Source organism: Capricornis sumatraensis, chromosome 3 (assembly GCF_032405125.1).
Source record: "Capricornis sumatraensis isolate serow.1 chromosome 3, serow.2, whole genome shotgun sequence".
NCBI classification, from domain to species: domain Eukaryota; kingdom Metazoa; phylum Chordata; class Mammalia; order Artiodactyla; family Bovidae; genus Capricornis; species Capricornis sumatraensis.
In genome coordinates, this window is record NC_091071.1 from 175,246,859 (window position 1) to 175,263,917 (window position 17,059).

The window sequence follows — 17,059 nt, forward strand, 5'->3', positions numbered from 1 at the left end:
CAGGTGGACTCCTACGGTGGCTCCCTGCGCTTCCGGGTGCGCTATGAGCTGGCACGTGGCACGCTGGAGCCAGTGCAGCGGCCGGACGTGGTCCTTGTGGGCGCCGGCCACCGCCTGCTCTCCCGGGGCCACACGCCCTCCCAGCCGGGGGTCCCGAACCAGCGCCAGGTCCAGCTCTCTGAGGTACGTGGGGCCTGCTCCCCCGGGGGTACAGGCTGGGCAGGTGCTGATGCACGACCTCCCCCCACACCCCGACCTTTGTTCCCCACCCAGGAGCACTGGGTGCATGAGTCGGGCCGGCCGGTGCAGCGGGCAGAGATGCTGCAGGTGCTACAGAGCCTGGAGGCGGTGCTCATCCAGACGGTGTACGACCACAAGATGGCCAGCGTGGGGCTGAGTGACGTGGCCATGGATACCACCGTCACTTACGCCACCAGCCACGGCCGCGCCCACAGCGTCGAGGAGTGCAGGTGCCTGACCCAGCCGGATCAGAGACCACAGAGGCCCTGGCAGAGGTCGGGGAGAAACCGCCAGGCTTCACGGTCCCAGCCACCGTCTTGGTTCTGTCCCCACAGATGCCCCATCGGCTATTCCGGCTTGTCCTGTGAGAGCTGTGACGCCCACTTCACCCGGGTGCCCGGGGGGCCCTACCTGGGCACCTGCTCTGGCTGCAACTGCAATGGCCACGCCAGCTCTTGTGACCCTGTGTATGGCCACTGCCTGGTGAGTCATGCCATCTGGCACTGAATACTGGCTAGGCAAGAGCAGGGTGGGCGGTTCCAGCTGAGACTTCCCTGTGCCCGGAAGCTTAGCACAAGCCTCTAGAATGACTGCTGTGGCTGCCACACAAGTTCTCGTGACCTCTGGATGCATTAACAGAAATATTATGCCCAGATAAGGGAGGTGAAAGTCCTCCTCTTCACTTTGGTCCAATCAATCACTCCTGGAGAATACGGCATAAATCATGGCCCTAAGCAGGCCGTTCCTAACAGGAAGGAGCCTATAAATCTTACATTATTTCTTAGGAAGGGTGGAGGGAGCTGGAATTGGGAGCTGAGAGAAGGTTTAAGCAGGGAAAACAATTATCTCCCAAGTCCCTGAACAGCTATCAGGGGTAGAAGGAACCGCCTACAGAGGGAGAACTGGCCGATGGGTACTGATTGGAAGAAGAATGTGGGTTTAGGTCAGTACAGAGCAGGTATTTGGAACCGTCTATGGGACAGGCTGCCATTGGGGTGATGAACTCCCCGGCAGGATGGAGCTGATGTTCCCCTGTCTGCAAAGCTGTGGGGTAATTCCTGCACGACCGAGGACACTGATCCAGACAGCCTCAGAGCCCCACCCTCATGGAGCCCCGTCTGGTCCAGTGTGGCCCCACGTCGGGTGGCGGGGGCACAGGGCTGCTCCGCCCAACCTGAGCGCCTCCCTCCCCTTCCCCCAGAACTGCCAGCACAACACGGAGGGGCCGCAGTGCAACAAATGCAAGGCGGGCTTCTTCGGGGACGCCACCAAGGCCACAGCCACTGCCTGCCGGCCCTGCCCTTGCCCATACATCGACGCCTCCCGCAGGTCAGGCCCGGCTCGGGAGGGGCAGGCGGGCGGGGAGCGCGGACAGGGGAGTGGGCCCGGGGCATCCTCTGGGCAGGGAGGCGGGAGACCTGGTTTCGGAGGCTCGCCTGGTCGATAAATTGCCCTCAGCCCCTCGCCCTCTCTGGGCCTGCCTCCTGTTCCAGGCAGCAGGCCCCTCTGTCTTTCTAATGCCTCGGTGAGGCTGCAGCTCTAGAGGAGGCGGACCTCGGGACTCCCCTGGCTGGTGGTCAGCGGTCCGGATTATCCGCTTCCTCTGCAGGGGGCCTGAGTGCAAACCCTGGCTGGGGAACTGATATCCCACATGCCTCACAGAGCGGCCAAAATAAAGAAAATATCTTCAAAAAAATTTTTAAAAAGGGCAGATGGGCCTCGTGGCCTGCTCTGTCCCTGTGGACAGCAGTCACTCCCAGAGCGGGTCTGTGAGCCCTGGCCCGGCCCCTCATTGCAGCCCTGCCCCACGTCCTGTCTGCCTCATCCCCACAGGTTCTCAGACACCTGCTTCCTGGACACGGACGGCCAAGCCACGTGTGATGCATGTGCCCCAGGCTACACAGGCCGCCGCTGTGAGAGGTGAGCGAGAGCTGGTAGGGGCCAGGAGAAGCAGGCCATAGTGGGTGGGGGGTCTGGGAACGCTTGTGACCACCCTCTGTCTCCCCAAGCTGTGCCGCCGGCTACGAGGGCAACCCCATCCAGCCCAACGGGAAGTGCAGGCCCACCAGTGAGTATCGCACACACCATCTCTAGCGCCTTCCCAGGCCTCCCGCCCCCAGGCCCGAGGCCCTGGTCCAGCACAAACTCCCCCTGGTCCTTGAGGAGTGCCCCACATCCCCCAATTCTGTCGATTATGTCCATCTTATTCCCACCTTCCCTGCCAACACCAACTTTGCATCTGCAGACCAGCAGATTGTGCGCTGTGATGAGCGAGGCAGCACGGGGTCCTCTGGGGAGGCCTGCCTCTGCAAGGTACGTGCGAGCTCCACCCCTCACCCCGGGGGCCCTGGGTTCCAGCCCACAGCTGGGAGGAGGAGGAGGAGGAAGGAAGCTGCATCCTCTCCCTGGCTCCTCGGCCAGGGGTGGTGGCCTCCACTGCAGGCTGGCTGATGGGTCTGCCTAGCTAGACTTCCTGCTCCTCATGAGAAGTGGCCCAGCATCAGGAAGGAGCAACTGGTTTGCGAGGCAGGTGACCTGGGTTCCAGGGTCAGGTCCATCCTTTGTGTGACCATCGGACCTTTGCTCTGACCATGCTTTCATCTCACGTTGACACAATGGCGTAGCTATTAGCATCACTGATTCGGAGGTGAGGAGATGGGCGCTCAGAGAAGGGAAATGGTTTGCCTGAAAGCGGGAGCCTCAGGTGTCTGCAGAACAAAGAAGTGGACAGATTTGGTAATCAAGCACTTTATTCCCATCTTCCATCCCGGAGTGGATCACCAAGCTGGTCCCCCATGTCGCTATGTCAGTCATTTCCCATCCCTGAGCCTCCGTTTCCTCGTGTGAAGCATGGAAATAGCACATCCCTCTCAAGGGACTTCAAGAAATTAAATGAGGTGCTGGTTGAATAGAAACTAGCGCAGAGCATTAAACAGTCCATTAATAGTAGCAGGAGTTATTTCAACCAGGACTTCCCAGGTGGCACAGCTGATGAAGAATCCACCTGCCAGGCAGGAGACCCGGGTTCAGTCCCTGGGTCGGGAAGATCCCCTGAGGAAGGAAATGGCAACCCGCTCCAGCGTTCTTGTCTGGGAAATCCCATGGACACAGGAGCCTGGTCGGCTACTTACTGTCCATGGGGGTCACAAAAAAGTCAGACACGACTTTAATGACTGAACAACAATTATTTTCACCACGTTGCTATATTTCAAGTCTAAAATTTATTCGTGATCTCCCTGGCAACCACAGAGAAAAGAGGAAAACGATTGGTTGTATAAGCTCCATCAGTTGGGAATTCTTATTCACATGGCGGCCTTCCCTCGTAAGCGTGCTCTTTCCAGGGCTCCCCCTGGCCTTGGGTTCTGGTCTGGAATGTGAGTAGATTGGACCGGAAGCTGCAGGGAGCACCCCCCACTCCCCCTCGCCCCACCCCCCCACCTCCTGTGGGCCACCCTGCAGCTCCCAGCTCTGTCCCTGCAGAACAACGTGGTGGGACGCCTTTGCAACGAGTGTGTGGCCGGCTCTTTCCACCTGAGCGCCCGCAACCCCGACGGCTGCCTCAAGTGCTTCTGCATGGGCGTCAGTCGCCAGTGCACCAGCTCCTCCTGGCGCCGTGCCCAGGTACCTAGGCGAGGGGCGGGGCTGGCCAGGCGGGCGGGCCCGCCGAGCCCAGGGATGGGTGGACCCAGGGCCAAGTGGCAGGCCACGGCCCCCATCCCGGCCTCTTCTCCCACCTCTACCAGGTGCTGGGGGCCTCCGAGGAGCCCACTCGGTTCAGCCTGACCAACCCCACGGGCACCCACAATGCCAGCGAGGGCATCTCGTCGCCCTCGCCCGGGGAACTGGTCTTCTCCTCCTTCCACAGCCTGCCACCTGGGCCCTACTTCTGGAGCCTCCCTCCACGCTTCCTGGGGGACAAGGTGGGCAGGGGCTGCCTGGGGCCTTTGAGGAAGAGGCTGTGGCCCGAGCAGCGGCAGGACCCCAGGATGGGGGCCCCAGCTGAGTGCCTTCCCCCTTGGGTCCCAGGTGACTTCCTATGGCGGAGAGCTGCGCTTTACGGTGACCCAGCGGCCCCAGCCTGGCTCTGCGCCCCTGCATGGGCAGCCGCTGGTGGTCCTGCAGGGCAATAACATCGTCTTGGAGCACCACACCTCCCAGGAGCCCAGCTCCGGCCAGCCTAGCACCTTCACCGTGCCCTTCTGGGAGGTGAGCAGCTCTGGTCCCAGGAGACCTCCAGGGGGGCTCCCTGCGCCCCTCACTCAGGGGTGTCCGGATGTCAGGGACTGCAGCCCATAAGCTCTTTCTTTGGCAGCAAGCGTGGCAGCGGCCTGACGGGCAGCCGGCCACGCGGGAGCACCTGCTGATGGCATTAGCGGACATCGACAGCCTCCTGGTCCAGGCATCCCACACCCAGCGGCCAGCTGAGAGCAGGTGTCCGGGGCCAGGGCGGGAGGGCAGGAAGGGACTGTTGGTGGCTCCAGGCTCAGCGGTGCAACGCGGGGCAGGCGGACTGCCAGCTCTGCCTCTTTCCGGCTCTGCAGCCTTTTTGTGCCTCATTTTCTCATCTGTGAAATGTAGATGGTAGGGCTTCCCAGGTAGCTCAGTGGTAAAGAACCTGCCTGCCAATGCAGGAGACACAGTTTCGATCCCTGGATCGGGAAGCTCCCCTGCAGAAGGAAATGGCAACCTGCTCCAGTATTCTTGCCTGGGAAATCCCGTGGACAGAGGAGCCTGGCAGGCTACAGTTCATGGGGTCGCAAAAGAGTAGGACACGACTTAGCAACTAAACAACAGCAGCAGCAAAACGGAGATTATAGTACTTCCTCTGCCATAAGGCTTGTCTGAGGTGGAGTTCCCAAGGAGCAAAGCCAGAGATGGGGATTTAAGTCATTGGCAAGGAGAACCTGGGAGGAAGGGAGACAGGAGGAGGAAGTGGCCAGCAAGGGAGCGGTTTCAGGTAGAGACCAGCTTGGGTCTCATCACCACAGAGCACTGCAGAGTCATCCTGCATGAGCCAGAGGGGCCTTTGTGCCCTGGGCCAGTCTGTCATTGGTCCCCCTAAGGGAGTCGGTTGGTGGGACCTCTCCTGGTGAGGAAGGCTCACTCCCTGAAGAAAGTTGCGGGTATAAGCCCTTTGCCTCAGTCCTTGCAGCTGCTGAGGGATGGACACCAGGTAGAGAGAGTTGGACGGGGCCCCAGCAGCATCGCGGCAGGGCTGCCAGGAGGATTAGCGAGGTGATCACGGGTAGGACCCCGGGGACTGCGCAGAGGTGCAGCAAGAGTGCTCATTCACTCCGGGGTCGCGCCACCCCCAGGGTCTCCGGCATCAGCATGGACGTGGCCGTGCCTGAGGACACCGGCCAGGACCCTGCGCTGGAGGTGGAGCAGTGTGCCTGCCCGCCTGGGTACCGTGGTCCGTCCTGCCAGGTGAGCCCGGGCCCCACCCACCTGTCCAGCCAGCCCCCTCCACGGTGGTGCTCTGGCTCCTCCTTTAGCTCGCCCACCTCCCCAAGCCCACCCCGGCCATCCGGCGGTCCCAACCCAGAGCAGACCCTGAGGAAGCCCCTCTGGCTGTGCCCAGGACTGTGATGCAGGCTACACACGCATGCCCAGCGGCCTCTACCTGGGCACCTGTGAACGCTGCAGCTGCCACGGCCACACCGAGGTCTGCGAGCCCGAGACAGGCGCCTGCCAGGTGAGCCCCACCCCCTTTCCCTCCTACCCCAGGCGTCTGTGGCCTCCAGGGGCCCAGCCTCCACCCCACTGTCTGCCTGCCCCAGGAATGTCAGCACCATACAGAGGGCCCCCGGTGTGAGCAGTGCCAGCCCGGGTACTACGGGGACGCCCAGCGTGGGACACCACACGACTGCCAGCCGTGCCCCTGCCACGGAGCGCCTGCTACCGGCCAGTGCGTCCAGCCCCTGCCTGCACCTGCCCTTCCCGAAATGTCCATTGCTCTGTCCCAGGTTCCCTTCCTCCCAGGCCCTCCTGAGAGGCAGTGGTTAAACCCTGGCCTTACCGCTTCCTCACGGTGTCACTTTGTATGAGATACACTTCCCTCTCTAGGCCTCAACTTCCTCACCTGTGAAATGGGCATAATGATGTACCCCCCCATTACCCCCCCAACACACACACACCTTGGCCCCTACTATGAGCCTGAGATGAAGCCACGGAACTCTCAGTGCAGACCCTGGCACGTAGCTGGCTCTCAGGAGGTGTTAATTCAAGTGGCCCCTCCTCCTCACCCTCCTGCCCTGGGCCCAAAGGAAGAGCTGCTGACCTTCTAACTGGAAATTCACCCCCTACCTCCGCAGAGCCACCCACACTTGCTTTCTGGACACAGACGGCCACCCCACCTGTGATGCGTGTTCCCCAGGTCACAGCGGGCGTCACTGTGAGAGGTGAGGCGGGTGTGGGCAGAGTCGGGAGTTTGCAGGAGGGGCTGCCCTTGGAAGTGGGCTGGGCCCAGCTCTCCTGAGCAGGAGGGAGCAGAAGCCCCCAACTCTGCCTCACACAGGCCCCCAGGGGATAGCGCCCCTGCGCCCACCCCCAAGAGCCTGAACATTTCGCCTGGCATTTGAGGCCCTCAGAGATCTCGACCTGCAGTTCACCCCCACCTCCCAGCTCTCCCATCCCCAGTGAGGCCAAAGTCTTCCCAGAAACCCCTCATTCTGGCTGAAAGTCCTGGGCTCGAGGCCTGACCCTGCTGATCTCACTGGTTCCATGGCCTGTGGCCTGTCCCTGCCCCTCTTCTCCCCAGTACTTCTCCATCTGTGCAGTGGGTGAGGTAGGCTAATTGGTTTGTCCAGCACTCGGAGATCACTGAGTCCAGTACAGGGCTCCCAGCACAGCCCAGTGATTCTTCCCTCTATTCACCCAGCACCTTCTCTCACCGCAGGTGTGCACCAGGTTATTACGGCAACCCCAGCCAAGGCCAGCACTGTCAAAGTGAGTAGGCTTGGGGAGGCTTTGGGGATCTGGCCACCTTGGGCGTGGAGCTAGGACAGAGCCTTTGTTCTCCTTCAACATAGGGAATGTGACTTTACCTCTCCGGACCTTGGCTTCTTTTTAAAATGGGGGTCATAAAAGGCCCACCCACCCCAGAGGGCGTCTGTGAATGTGTCCGATACCTGCGCGTGGCGGGTGTTCAGAAGCAAACACTCGTTCGCTCGGGTGGAATGTGATGCCCGGAGGGTGGTGGAAATGGGGATGCTTCATGGTAGGTTTGGGGTTCCAGCTGTGGCGGCTTCCCTCCCCCTTAGGAAGCGACGGCCAGTTGCCGGAGCAGATCGGTTGTGGCTGTGACCCCCAGGGCAGCGTCAGCGACCAGTGTAACGCTGCTGGGCAGTGCCAGTGCAAGGTCAGTCCCAACCCCTGCCCTCCACGAGGCCCCGGCTCGCGGCCAGGACGGCCGCCGGGCCTTCCCTGCCACCCAGCCTTCGGGGCTGTCCCTGGGCCCCTGCCCCCCTGCTCGGGGCTCGAGGTGTCAGGCAGCATCCGATGGGAGCTGGAGCCTCGGCCTGGGGGCAGCAGGGCCCCCCCGAACCCCCGGGAACGGCTGGGAAGACTGGCCTCAAAGGCTGCCAGCCGTGCAAGAGACCCATCCAGGCTCCCTGCCCGCCTTTCTGTCCGTCCTGCAGGCCCAGGTGGAAGGCCTCACCTGCAGCCAGTGCCGGCCCCACCACTTCCACCTGAGCGCCAGCAACCCGGACGGCTGCCTGCCCTGCTTCTGCATGGGTGTCACCCAGCAGTGCGCCAGCTCCTCCTACACGCGCCAGCTGGTAAGAGCCCGGACGTGCCCTTAGCCCAGGGGGGCCTGCTGCCTGCCTCTCCTGGTTCATCACTGGTGCCGATCCCTGTTCCCATGCCTCCATCACTGCCCACGTAAGCGCAGGTCCCAGCCACCCCCGCCACTCCCCCTCAGGCCCCCCACTGCCCCATTATTGCTCAGGTCAGCCCCTATCCCAGCCTTCCCTCCTCCCCCCAGACATGGTCTCCATCCCCCCGTGACTTCTGTCCCAGCCCCGATTCTACCAGGCCCCCATTCTCCACTCCAGGGCCCTCCCGTGCCCCTCCCCCACCCAGGAGCCTCCCTGGGGCCCAGATTGACCTCCCATCCTTTTTCTGCCATCAGATCTCCACCCGCTTTGCCCCCGGGGACTTCCAAGGCTTTGCCCTGGTGAACCCGCAGCGGAATAGCCGCTTGACTGGAGGCTTCACCGTGGAACCCGTGCCTGAGGGCACCCAGCTCTCTTTTGGCAACTTCGCCCAGCTTGGCCACGAGTCCTTCTACTGGCAGCTCCCGGAGACGTACCAGGGAGACAAGGTGGGACGCGCTGCAGGGCCTGGCAGACCACCCTCCCCGATCGCCAGCTCTGAGCCAGGCCCTGGGCAGCAGGGACGCAGACACGAGCTGGCCTCAGAGCGGTGTGGGCCGGCGGGCAGGCGACAGCCACGTTGTGGCTGCTGCCTTTGGAAGTCAGACAGGTCTCAACCCAGCCCTGGGCTGCCTGGTGATAAACCTCGGCTCTAGGGCAGCTCGGTGGATGAGAGCTCGTTTCTGGCACATAGTAAGTGCTCGCCGGTTAATGATTATTACCTTTTGCACAATTAGTCAACCAGCAGGTCCTGGGCGAGGCCCTGGGCAACACAAGGACAAATGAGACGCGGTTTCAGTTTCATTCATTCGCTCCTGCGGAATTCGCCCTGTGCTTGGTGTTGGGTGTTCTTATCATAGGTCATGTTTTTGAGCTCTTCTCCTGTGCTGGGTGCAATTGTGAGCCCTTGTATCGGATCGGCCAGAAAACTCGTTTGGTTTTTCTGTAAAATGTTATGGAAAGATGTTTCGGCCAACCCAGTACAGGTCGAAAGTCACAACTTATGAGCTAAGGACAACTGCTGCCCTTTTGCATTAATGAGGAAACTGGGGTGAGAGGTTAGGGAACTTGCCTGGGCTCCTACAGCCTGAAGATGGCAATGCTGGGATGCAAACCAGCTCAGAAAAAGTGAAAGTGAAAGTCGCTCAGTTGCATCCGAGTCTTTGTGACCCCATGGACTGTACAGTCAGTGGAATTCTCCAGGCCAGAAAACGGGAGTGGGTAGCCTTTCCCTTCTCCAGGGGATCTTCCCAACCCAGAGATCGAAGCCAGGTCTCCCGCACTGCAGGCGGATTCTTTACCCAGCCAGCTCAGAGGCCACCCTTAAATACTGCAGTAGTCACAGGTGCTCACAGGCTTGGCTCCTGCGGAGTCATGGCCTAGTGCAGAGATGATGGGACGATGGTGAGGGAGGTGCTGTGGGGCTCCGGTTCTTGGGGTGGACTCCAGGGTGGCCACCTAAATGCGCTCCGTGAGCAGTCCAGGCCACCTGGCCACACCCAGGGAAAGCGGGTCTTGGTTCAGGCGTCGCCTGCTGGTTGAAGCCGGCGTTCAAGCAGATGTGTCCCCCAGCCCAGGGTCCTAGGAAAGTCAGGGACACTTAGGACGGATGGTTCTGAGGCTGCTCTGTCCCTGCTTGGACAGACTCATGGATGCCAGACTCCTCCCAGGACTGGCTTCCTTCTAGTCTCTTCTCCCTTCTTTTCCTTTCCTGGCCACGGTGTCTGCCTCCCTGCAGCTCCCAGACCTTGCTCTCTCTCTCTCTCCCTGGTCTCTCTCTAACGCCCTGTCCTGGCATTTCCCTGTGCCCCACAGAGGGAGGCATATTTTGCTCGGATGCAACGGGCTCACCAGGTAGGCCTGTGATCTGAGTGGTGTGACCATGATGTGACCTGGGCATGATGTGTTCTTGGACACCCTCCGCCCCGCATGGAGAGATGCCCGGCACTCCAGACAATGTGGGCACGCATGGGCCCAGGTGGTGCCTGATGGCCCACAGCCGGGGCAGGGCTGCACCCAAGCCCTGCGATGTCAGGAGTGAGAGCCGGGAGGGTGCTTCCCCTGTGTGCTCGGGTCCCAGTGCTGCCGTCTGTGGCCAGAGTGCTGGCTGGTAGGCAGGGACACCAGCTGGCGGCCCCTGGCCCACCGGGCTACCCCAGCACCGCCTCCCAAGCAGCCTCCATCAGCCCTCTGTGTGGACAGCGCCCCTGCGGCCTGGAGTGAACCTCTGTGTGCCAGCCTGCAGAGGCACGCATGCATCTTGCTCCCCAGCCCGGGTGGGCCTTCCTGGCCGCCATGTCCATGGGGAGAGGACGCTCCCCAGGGCTCCAGCTCTGGGGCTCTGGGTGGGGGCGGGGGGTGGTCCTGAGCTGGCCTGTGCCCTCTGCCCATCAGAACCGCACGTCCCTCTCAGAGGAGCAGTTGCGGGCAGCCATGACCACTGGGAGGATCCTGGGGCCCCCACAGGGCAAGGGCCGGGCACAGCAGCTCTCACAGGTAACTCAAGGCCTGCCCGGGGAGCGGCTGTGTCTAGGGCCCCGGGGAGGAACCTGGAGAGCAGAGTTCCAAGTAGGAGCTTGGGGCTGAGCCCCTGGCTTTCCCGAGTCACTTTGCCCCAGGCCAGGCCCCAGCCTGATGCCTGGACCACTGCAGTGTTCCTTGAGAGGCATTGCCGAGCTGCGAGTGGCTTGGGCGGGTTACCATGGCCTGCCTGGAGCATGAGACCCAGGGAGCCATCTCCCTAGTACGCATGGCCCTGGGCCTGCCTTCGGCCCCTCTAGCCCGAGCTTGGGCAGAGCTGTCTGCCCCCCTCTCTTGCCAGGTCACTGTCTGAGCTTCTCCCCATAGCCTGGGCGCCCCCCCACCCCCCCCAGCTGGCTGCACCAGCCTCTCGAGGAGCGAAAGGGCAGCAGAGACGGGAGGCGGAGCATCAGGCGTCCACGTGTGGGAACAGAGGCCACGGGAGTGGGCAGTGGGCGGGCCCGGGACCCCGGGTCCTTTCTGGCCCCCTGCTCCTCTCCTCCGTCTCCCTTCTCCTGGTCTCCCAGGTGGATGAGGCCCAAAGGCGGATGGATGCTGAAATCTGGCAGCTCCTCTCCAGCTTTGCTGCCCACCCCCCGGCCCCTCCCCAGAGACTCTCGCCCCATCCCCAGCCTGCAGCTGCTCTGCGAGCAGCTCCGCCCTCCTCCCCCTCCGCCTCCCCTTCCTCCTCCTCTGCCTTCTCTGCTTCTCTGTCTTCTGCAGTGGGCGCGCAGGTACGTGCCAAGTCACCCACCGAGGGACCCCTCCCCCAAGCACCATGTTGGACTAGACTTCAGTTGTCGCTGAACCAGCGTCACAAATTCTGCCCGTTTCTGCACCCTACTTGGACAGATATTTATTCCAATTTTTTTTTCTTTACACCAATCCTGCACCAGCTCATTTATGCTAGTTTTGCATTTTTAAATCCACACCAGAATAGCCACTAAATTTTAAAAACGTTCTCTGGGGTGCCCCGTCAATCATCCTGGGGTCCGCAGGGGACACAGTGCCAGATAGGAGCAGATATCGACCCAAGCCGCGGCCGGCGAGAGCCGCAGAACGTCCGGACCCAGACCGGCGGGGAGCAAGCTGTCCTGAGGGCAGGGCCTGGGCCTTGCTGCAGGGGCGGGGCGGGGCGGGCCTCCCTCCCGGCTCTGTGCTCGCCCCGTCGGCCCGCCTCTGCCGCCTTGGCCCCTGGCCGGCTGCATCCACTCTCACCGCCTGTCCTTCTGTTGTAGTTCTCTCTCTCCTACAAAGGCTTCCCTCTGCTTCCTGAAAGCCTCTATTATTGGCAGCTGCCCAGAACCTTCCTGGGGAACAAGGTAACAAGGATTTGCAGAGGGGTGGATGGGGTGTCATCAGATCTTGAAATATCAGAGGGCCCCTTGTCAAGACCTTTCATGACACAGTTGGGTAGACCAAATCCCAGAGCAGAGATCCACGCTCAGGCCCAAGCAGTCCTGAGGTTGGACCCAGCGCAGCCCTTACCCTTCAGCGAGCCATAGGCCCCTCTCTGAACCGGGAGGCAAGACACGTCTTCTTTGGTCTGCCTTTACCCTGTCCCCAGGTCACTGGCCTGGCTACCGGGCGGTATTTATTCACTCGGGAGCATTAAGTACTTACCACGTGCTGCATCGCTGTCGTTCCGCCGCTCAGTCGTGTCCGGCCCTTTGCGACCCCATGGACTGCAGCGAACCAGGCTTCTTCCCTGTCCTTCACCACCTCCCAGAGCTTGCTCAAACTCATGTCCATTGAGTCGATGATGCCATCCCACCATCTCATCCTCTGTCATCCCCTTCTCCTCCCGCCTTCAATCTTTCCCAGCATCAGGGTCTTTTCCAAAGAGTCAGTTCTTCGCATCAGGTGACCAAAGTACCGGAGCTTCAGCTTCAGCATCAGTCCTTCCAGGGAATATTCAGGACTGATTTCCTTTAGGACTGACTGGTTGGGTCTTCTTGCTCTCCAAGGGTCTCTGTATTGTGTACGGGCTTCTCCTGCTGCAGAGTAGGGGCTCTAGTGCATGGGCTCAGCAGTTGTGGTCCACTGACTCAGTTGCCCCACGGCGTGTGGAATCTTTCCAGAGCAGGGACCATCCCCTGCACTGGCAGGCAGACACTTAACCGCTGGACCACTGGGGAAGTTCTAGCATGCCATTTGTGTTTGTATTGTTCCAAAAGTGATTTAGGGTGCCTTTTAAGAATACAGAAAATAGGCAATAAAGTAACATTCAGAGAAGAAGACAAGACAGTTTGGTCCAGGGGGAAATGAAGATAGGAAAAATCTGCTGGAACCAGCGTGGAACTAGTTCAGAGAGGAGCCAGGTAGCATTGAGGCTGTGGGCTCCGCCGACTCTGTGCTGAGTGCCGGGTTTTATGTGGCCTTTATTACTTAATCCTCATTCTACCTTTTAACATACGTATTAATATTATTTTTATTCCCATTTCCATGAGAGGCAAGGTGGGCTCAGAGAAATTAAGTGACGTGTCCAAGGCTGTTCAAACAGTACAGCTGGACTTGAACCCCCGTGTTAGACCACAGAGCCTACTCCCTTAGCTGCCCTCCTCTACCGCCTGTAGCTTGATCTTAGACATAGCAGTGAACTTGCTGGCATCCAAAGAAAATGGGAAGGCAGCTGTTTCATGGTTATCTGGTTATGCCCATAAATCCTTCCCTCAGCCTGAACTTGTGGAGAACGTCCTCAGGGCCTGTGTAGCCCAGGGCCTGGCATGTCGTCAGTAGCTGTTTATTAAATGCTTGCCATCTGAATGAACACAAATGAACAAATGGACTAGGCCTGACGCCGTGTGGCGTTGATCCAGGCATCTGCCCTGGAGGCAGAGAGAGAAAGGGAAGTCGTGTGGGGCAGAGCTGGGGTCTTGGCTGCTCACACGGGAAGCCCCCAGCAGCAAACAGAAGGACTCTTCCAGTTGTGAGCAGTGGGAAGGCCAAGTCTAGTGGGCTTGTCTGCAACAAAGAATCTGTCAGCTCCTGCAACTACAGAACCCAAGGGTATCTGGTATCAGGCATGGCTGGATCCAGGGACTCATTAGGACTTTATCTCGCTTGGCACCATCCTCTAGCGTCCGATCTGACTAGTCAGGGGAGATTTTCTGTTCCAGCAGAGTGGACATGCCAGGTTCACGTGTTCATGCCAGGTTCATGGAGCAGAGAAGGGAAGTGGTGGAATATACGGACTGGCCAGGCCTGGCTCAGGTCGCCCCTGCAGAGGAGGAGCGGGCGGGCCCCTCAGACCACACAGCCTGCCCGTAGGACGTAGCTTCCTCTGGAGGAAACCAGGACTGCAGTTTGCAAAAACGGGGGACATGGATTCTGAGCAAACAGAAGCCGCCTACCCAGACAGCAGGAGTTCTGAGGGGCCGTCAGCCGCCCCTGCTGCCCCTGCCGTGGCTGAAAACTTGTGAGCCTTCTGCACCCTCCCGTGGTGCTCACGGTCATTACCCCTGTCTGCTTTATGAGAAATTCCATTATTGGAAGGGACTTAGAGCTTGTTTGCTGGGATCAAGAGACCGCGGGAAAGGGGGAACCTACAAGACAGAATAGAGGCTTCTCAGGGGCACGCTGCCCCCAGATTTGAGACTGAGGGAACTGATGGGTGTCCAGTCGGCTAGGTGACCACGGGCCTCTGGTTGGCTCGGGGGACAGCACAGGGGCAGAAAGGCCTTCTGAGCCTCCGTCCCCTCACCTGTCGGGTCACGCAGATCCCAGAGGAGGGCAGAGTCAGGGTGCGACTGCAGGGCTTGCCTCTTGCAGGTGGCGGCCTATGGCGGGAAACTGCGGTACACCCTGTCCTACACGGCGGGGGCCCAAGGCAGCCCACTCTCTGACCCTGACGTCCAGATCACGGTGAGCACGGGGCTCCCACGCCAGGGGGGAAGAAGAGGGGCAGCGGAGGCCAGGGGGCATCCTTGATGTTTCTGCCCTTTCAGTCCAGCGCTCAGCTGGCCCAGCACCCACCCCCTGGTTAGGCCCATGTCCCCACTCACCATGTGTCTGGATACTACAGAGGCCGAGGCCCGGCTCCAGGGCCTGTACCTGACTCCTTAGGGCACAGGAGCTTGGGAGGTTGGGGAGATGGCAGGCTGGGGCTGGGGGAGGTCCTACTGTACCCAAGAGCCCTTTGGTTCCCCTCCAATCCTGCTGGTGTCTCCCCAGGGCAACAACATCATGCTGGTAGCCTCCCAGCCAGCGCTGCAGGGCCCAGAGAGGAGGAGCTACGAGGTCGTTTTCCGAGAGGTGAGAGGCACTCGGCCACACCGTGTCTGACCCTCCCCAGCCTGCTTTGGAGCCCGGCTTTGACGCCAGCTTTCCGTGCCTCTTACTCCACCCTGGTCCTCAGCTCACTGTCCTCAGCCAGTGCCTAGGAGGCAGGGGTTTTGGGTGGGGGTGCTGCAGGGCCAAGCCCTCACCTTCATCTGCTGTTGTCCCCCCAACCCAGGAATTCTGGCACCGGCCCGACGGGCAGCCAGCCACCCGTGAGCACCTCCTGATGGCGCTGGCTGACCTGGACGAGCTCCTGGTCCGGGCCACGTTCTCCTCCATGCCGTTGGCAGCCAGCATCAGCGGGGTCAGCCTTGAGGTCGCCCAGCCAGGCCCCTCCGAGGGACCCCGGGCCCTGGAGGTGGAGGAATGCCGCTGCCCCCCGGGCTACGTCGGCTTGTCCTGCCAGGTGAGTGTGGCCCACCCAGCTGCCTCTGCACCAGCACAGCTGGGTCCGCAAGAGGTCAGCTGGGATTTCCACAGCCTGTGAGCACCATGGGACTTCCCAGGTGGCACTAGTGGTAAAGAACCCGCCTGTCAATGCAAGAGAGGCGTGAGAGACCCAGGTTCGATCCCTGGGTCAGGAAGACCTCCTGGAGGAGGACACGGCAACCCACTCCAGTATTCTTGCCTGGAAAACCCCACGGACAGAGGAGCCTGGTGGGCTATGGTCCATAGGGTCTCAGAGTTGAACACGACTGAAGCGACTTAGCACGCACACACGTGATCACCATCGTAACTTTAATATGCTCGGCGACAGGGCATATGTTCTTCCCAACAGCGCTGAGAGAGGTATACTTGTCCCCTTTTAACAGATTATTTTTATAAAATGAGGCTCTGAAAGGTGTGTGACTTTCCCAAGGGCATGCAGCTACACTCTGCAGAGTTAAGACTCAGCTCGCCCTCTCAGGGTGCTCCCCAGAGACATGGAGACAAACGGAGACACCCAGAGTTAGCCCAAAGCAGAGCCTGGAGATGCCTCCGAGTGGTGAACAGCATGGATGGAAGGAGGCTTCTAGGCAGGAGGACAGAATACACTGAAGTGTCAGGAGGGATGTGTGGGGACAGAGCCTGTAATGCAGAAGGGTCACCCCTGGGAAGCTGGGGGGCACACTTCTTCAGACCTGGAGTAAGGCTTCCCCAGCAGGGACTACTGCCAAGCTGCAGAGGAACGCTGGGGTTGGGACTGGGCCCCAGGAAAATTCCTCTGCCCACCGTGACTGAGATGGATGGGGCCAGGGGAGAGACAGGGAGCTCGACTGGGAGGGAAGGGCGCTGGGGAGTGGAAGGGAGGACAGACGGTTGGAGGGACTCCAAGAACATCTACAGGGCTCGGCTGGAGACTGAACGTGAGGGCAGGGCCTGCGCTGACCGCTCACCCCTGAATCCGCAGGCACAGAGCAGGCAACCGCTTAACACTGGATGAGTGGGTGTGGAAGGGGGGAAGGGGGATCGCGGGAGGGGAGTGGGGAGCGCTGCGATGCCAGGTGGGCACCAGGGAGGTCAAACAGCCAGCTTCCCCAGCCCAACTCAGGAAGTCCCGGTGAGAAGCCCGTGTCCCTACAGCTTTGTGCCTGTGCACGTTTGCTGTGGCCACAGGAACGTTCACATCCAGGAGATGAGCTTCATGTCCCTTGACGTTATGAAACAACACTTTTTTTTTTGGTGAAGCAACACATTTTGAAGGAGAACTCCCAGAGAAGGCAGAATCCTTGGTGCATATTTTCCGCAGTGAAACAAAACAGATTTATAAACATCCCTTTGAAATGGTCGGGGAGGGAGGGCCTGGAGAGATTTCAAAGAAGCGGCAGCGAATAGAAATGCATTGTTCTCAGAACCCCTGATGACTCACTTAGGATGTGTAAAAGCCTCCTTGGTCACATGGGCGCTGCCTCCTTCACCTGTGGGGCAAATATAAGCATAGTCATAAAGGTCTTCAAGGGGTCACCCTAACTCCAGGTCTCCTGAGCCCTCCTTTTTCCATGTAGGGGTTGTTTTGCAATAAAGACGCTGCTAGAAGAATTTTTAGGAACTAAGCCCTGGGGCTGGAGAAGAGTTCTGCATTGTTGCCGTTCACTCCCTCACTAAGTTGTGTCCAGCTCTTTGCCACCCCATCGACTGCAGCACACCAGGCTTCCCCGTCC

At 60.3% G+C, this 17,059-nt stretch overlaps 1 protein-coding gene across 1 annotated transcript in view; it reads left to right on the plus strand.

Moving 5' to 3' along the window:
* The window catches only part of HSPG2 (heparan sulfate proteoglycan 2), a 110,350-nt gene that overhangs the window by 53,089 nt on the left and 40,202 nt on the right, over positions 1 to 17,059 (plus strand). The window contains exons 15-36 of the mRNA XM_068967048.1: positions 4 to 183; positions 274 to 470; positions 576 to 723; positions 1,442 to 1,569; positions 2,074 to 2,160; positions 2,250 to 2,308; positions 2,486 to 2,553; positions 3,721 to 3,861; positions 3,984 to 4,160; positions 4,267 to 4,446; positions 4,553 to 4,671; positions 5,556 to 5,667; positions 5,822 to 5,935; positions 6,021 to 6,148; positions 6,555 to 6,641; positions 7,139 to 7,188; positions 7,503 to 7,600; positions 7,881 to 8,021; positions 8,375 to 8,566; positions 14,409 to 14,501; positions 14,811 to 14,891; positions 15,094 to 15,324. Coding sequence (XP_068823149.1) covers positions 4 to 183; positions 274 to 470; positions 576 to 723; positions 1,442 to 1,569; positions 2,074 to 2,160; positions 2,250 to 2,308; positions 2,486 to 2,553; positions 3,721 to 3,861; positions 3,984 to 4,160; positions 4,267 to 4,446; positions 4,553 to 4,671; positions 5,556 to 5,667; positions 5,822 to 5,935; positions 6,021 to 6,148; positions 6,555 to 6,641; positions 7,139 to 7,188; positions 7,503 to 7,600; positions 7,881 to 8,021; positions 8,375 to 8,566; positions 14,409 to 14,501; positions 14,811 to 14,891; positions 15,094 to 15,324 — 2,811 coding nt within the window. The remainder of the gene's footprint in view (positions 1 to 3; positions 184 to 273; positions 471 to 575; positions 724 to 1,441; positions 1,570 to 2,073; positions 2,161 to 2,249; positions 2,309 to 2,485; positions 2,554 to 3,720; positions 3,862 to 3,983; positions 4,161 to 4,266; positions 4,447 to 4,552; positions 4,672 to 5,555; positions 5,668 to 5,821; positions 5,936 to 6,020; positions 6,149 to 6,554; positions 6,642 to 7,138; positions 7,189 to 7,502; positions 7,601 to 7,880; positions 8,022 to 8,374; positions 8,567 to 14,408; positions 14,502 to 14,810; positions 14,892 to 15,093; positions 15,325 to 17,059) is intronic.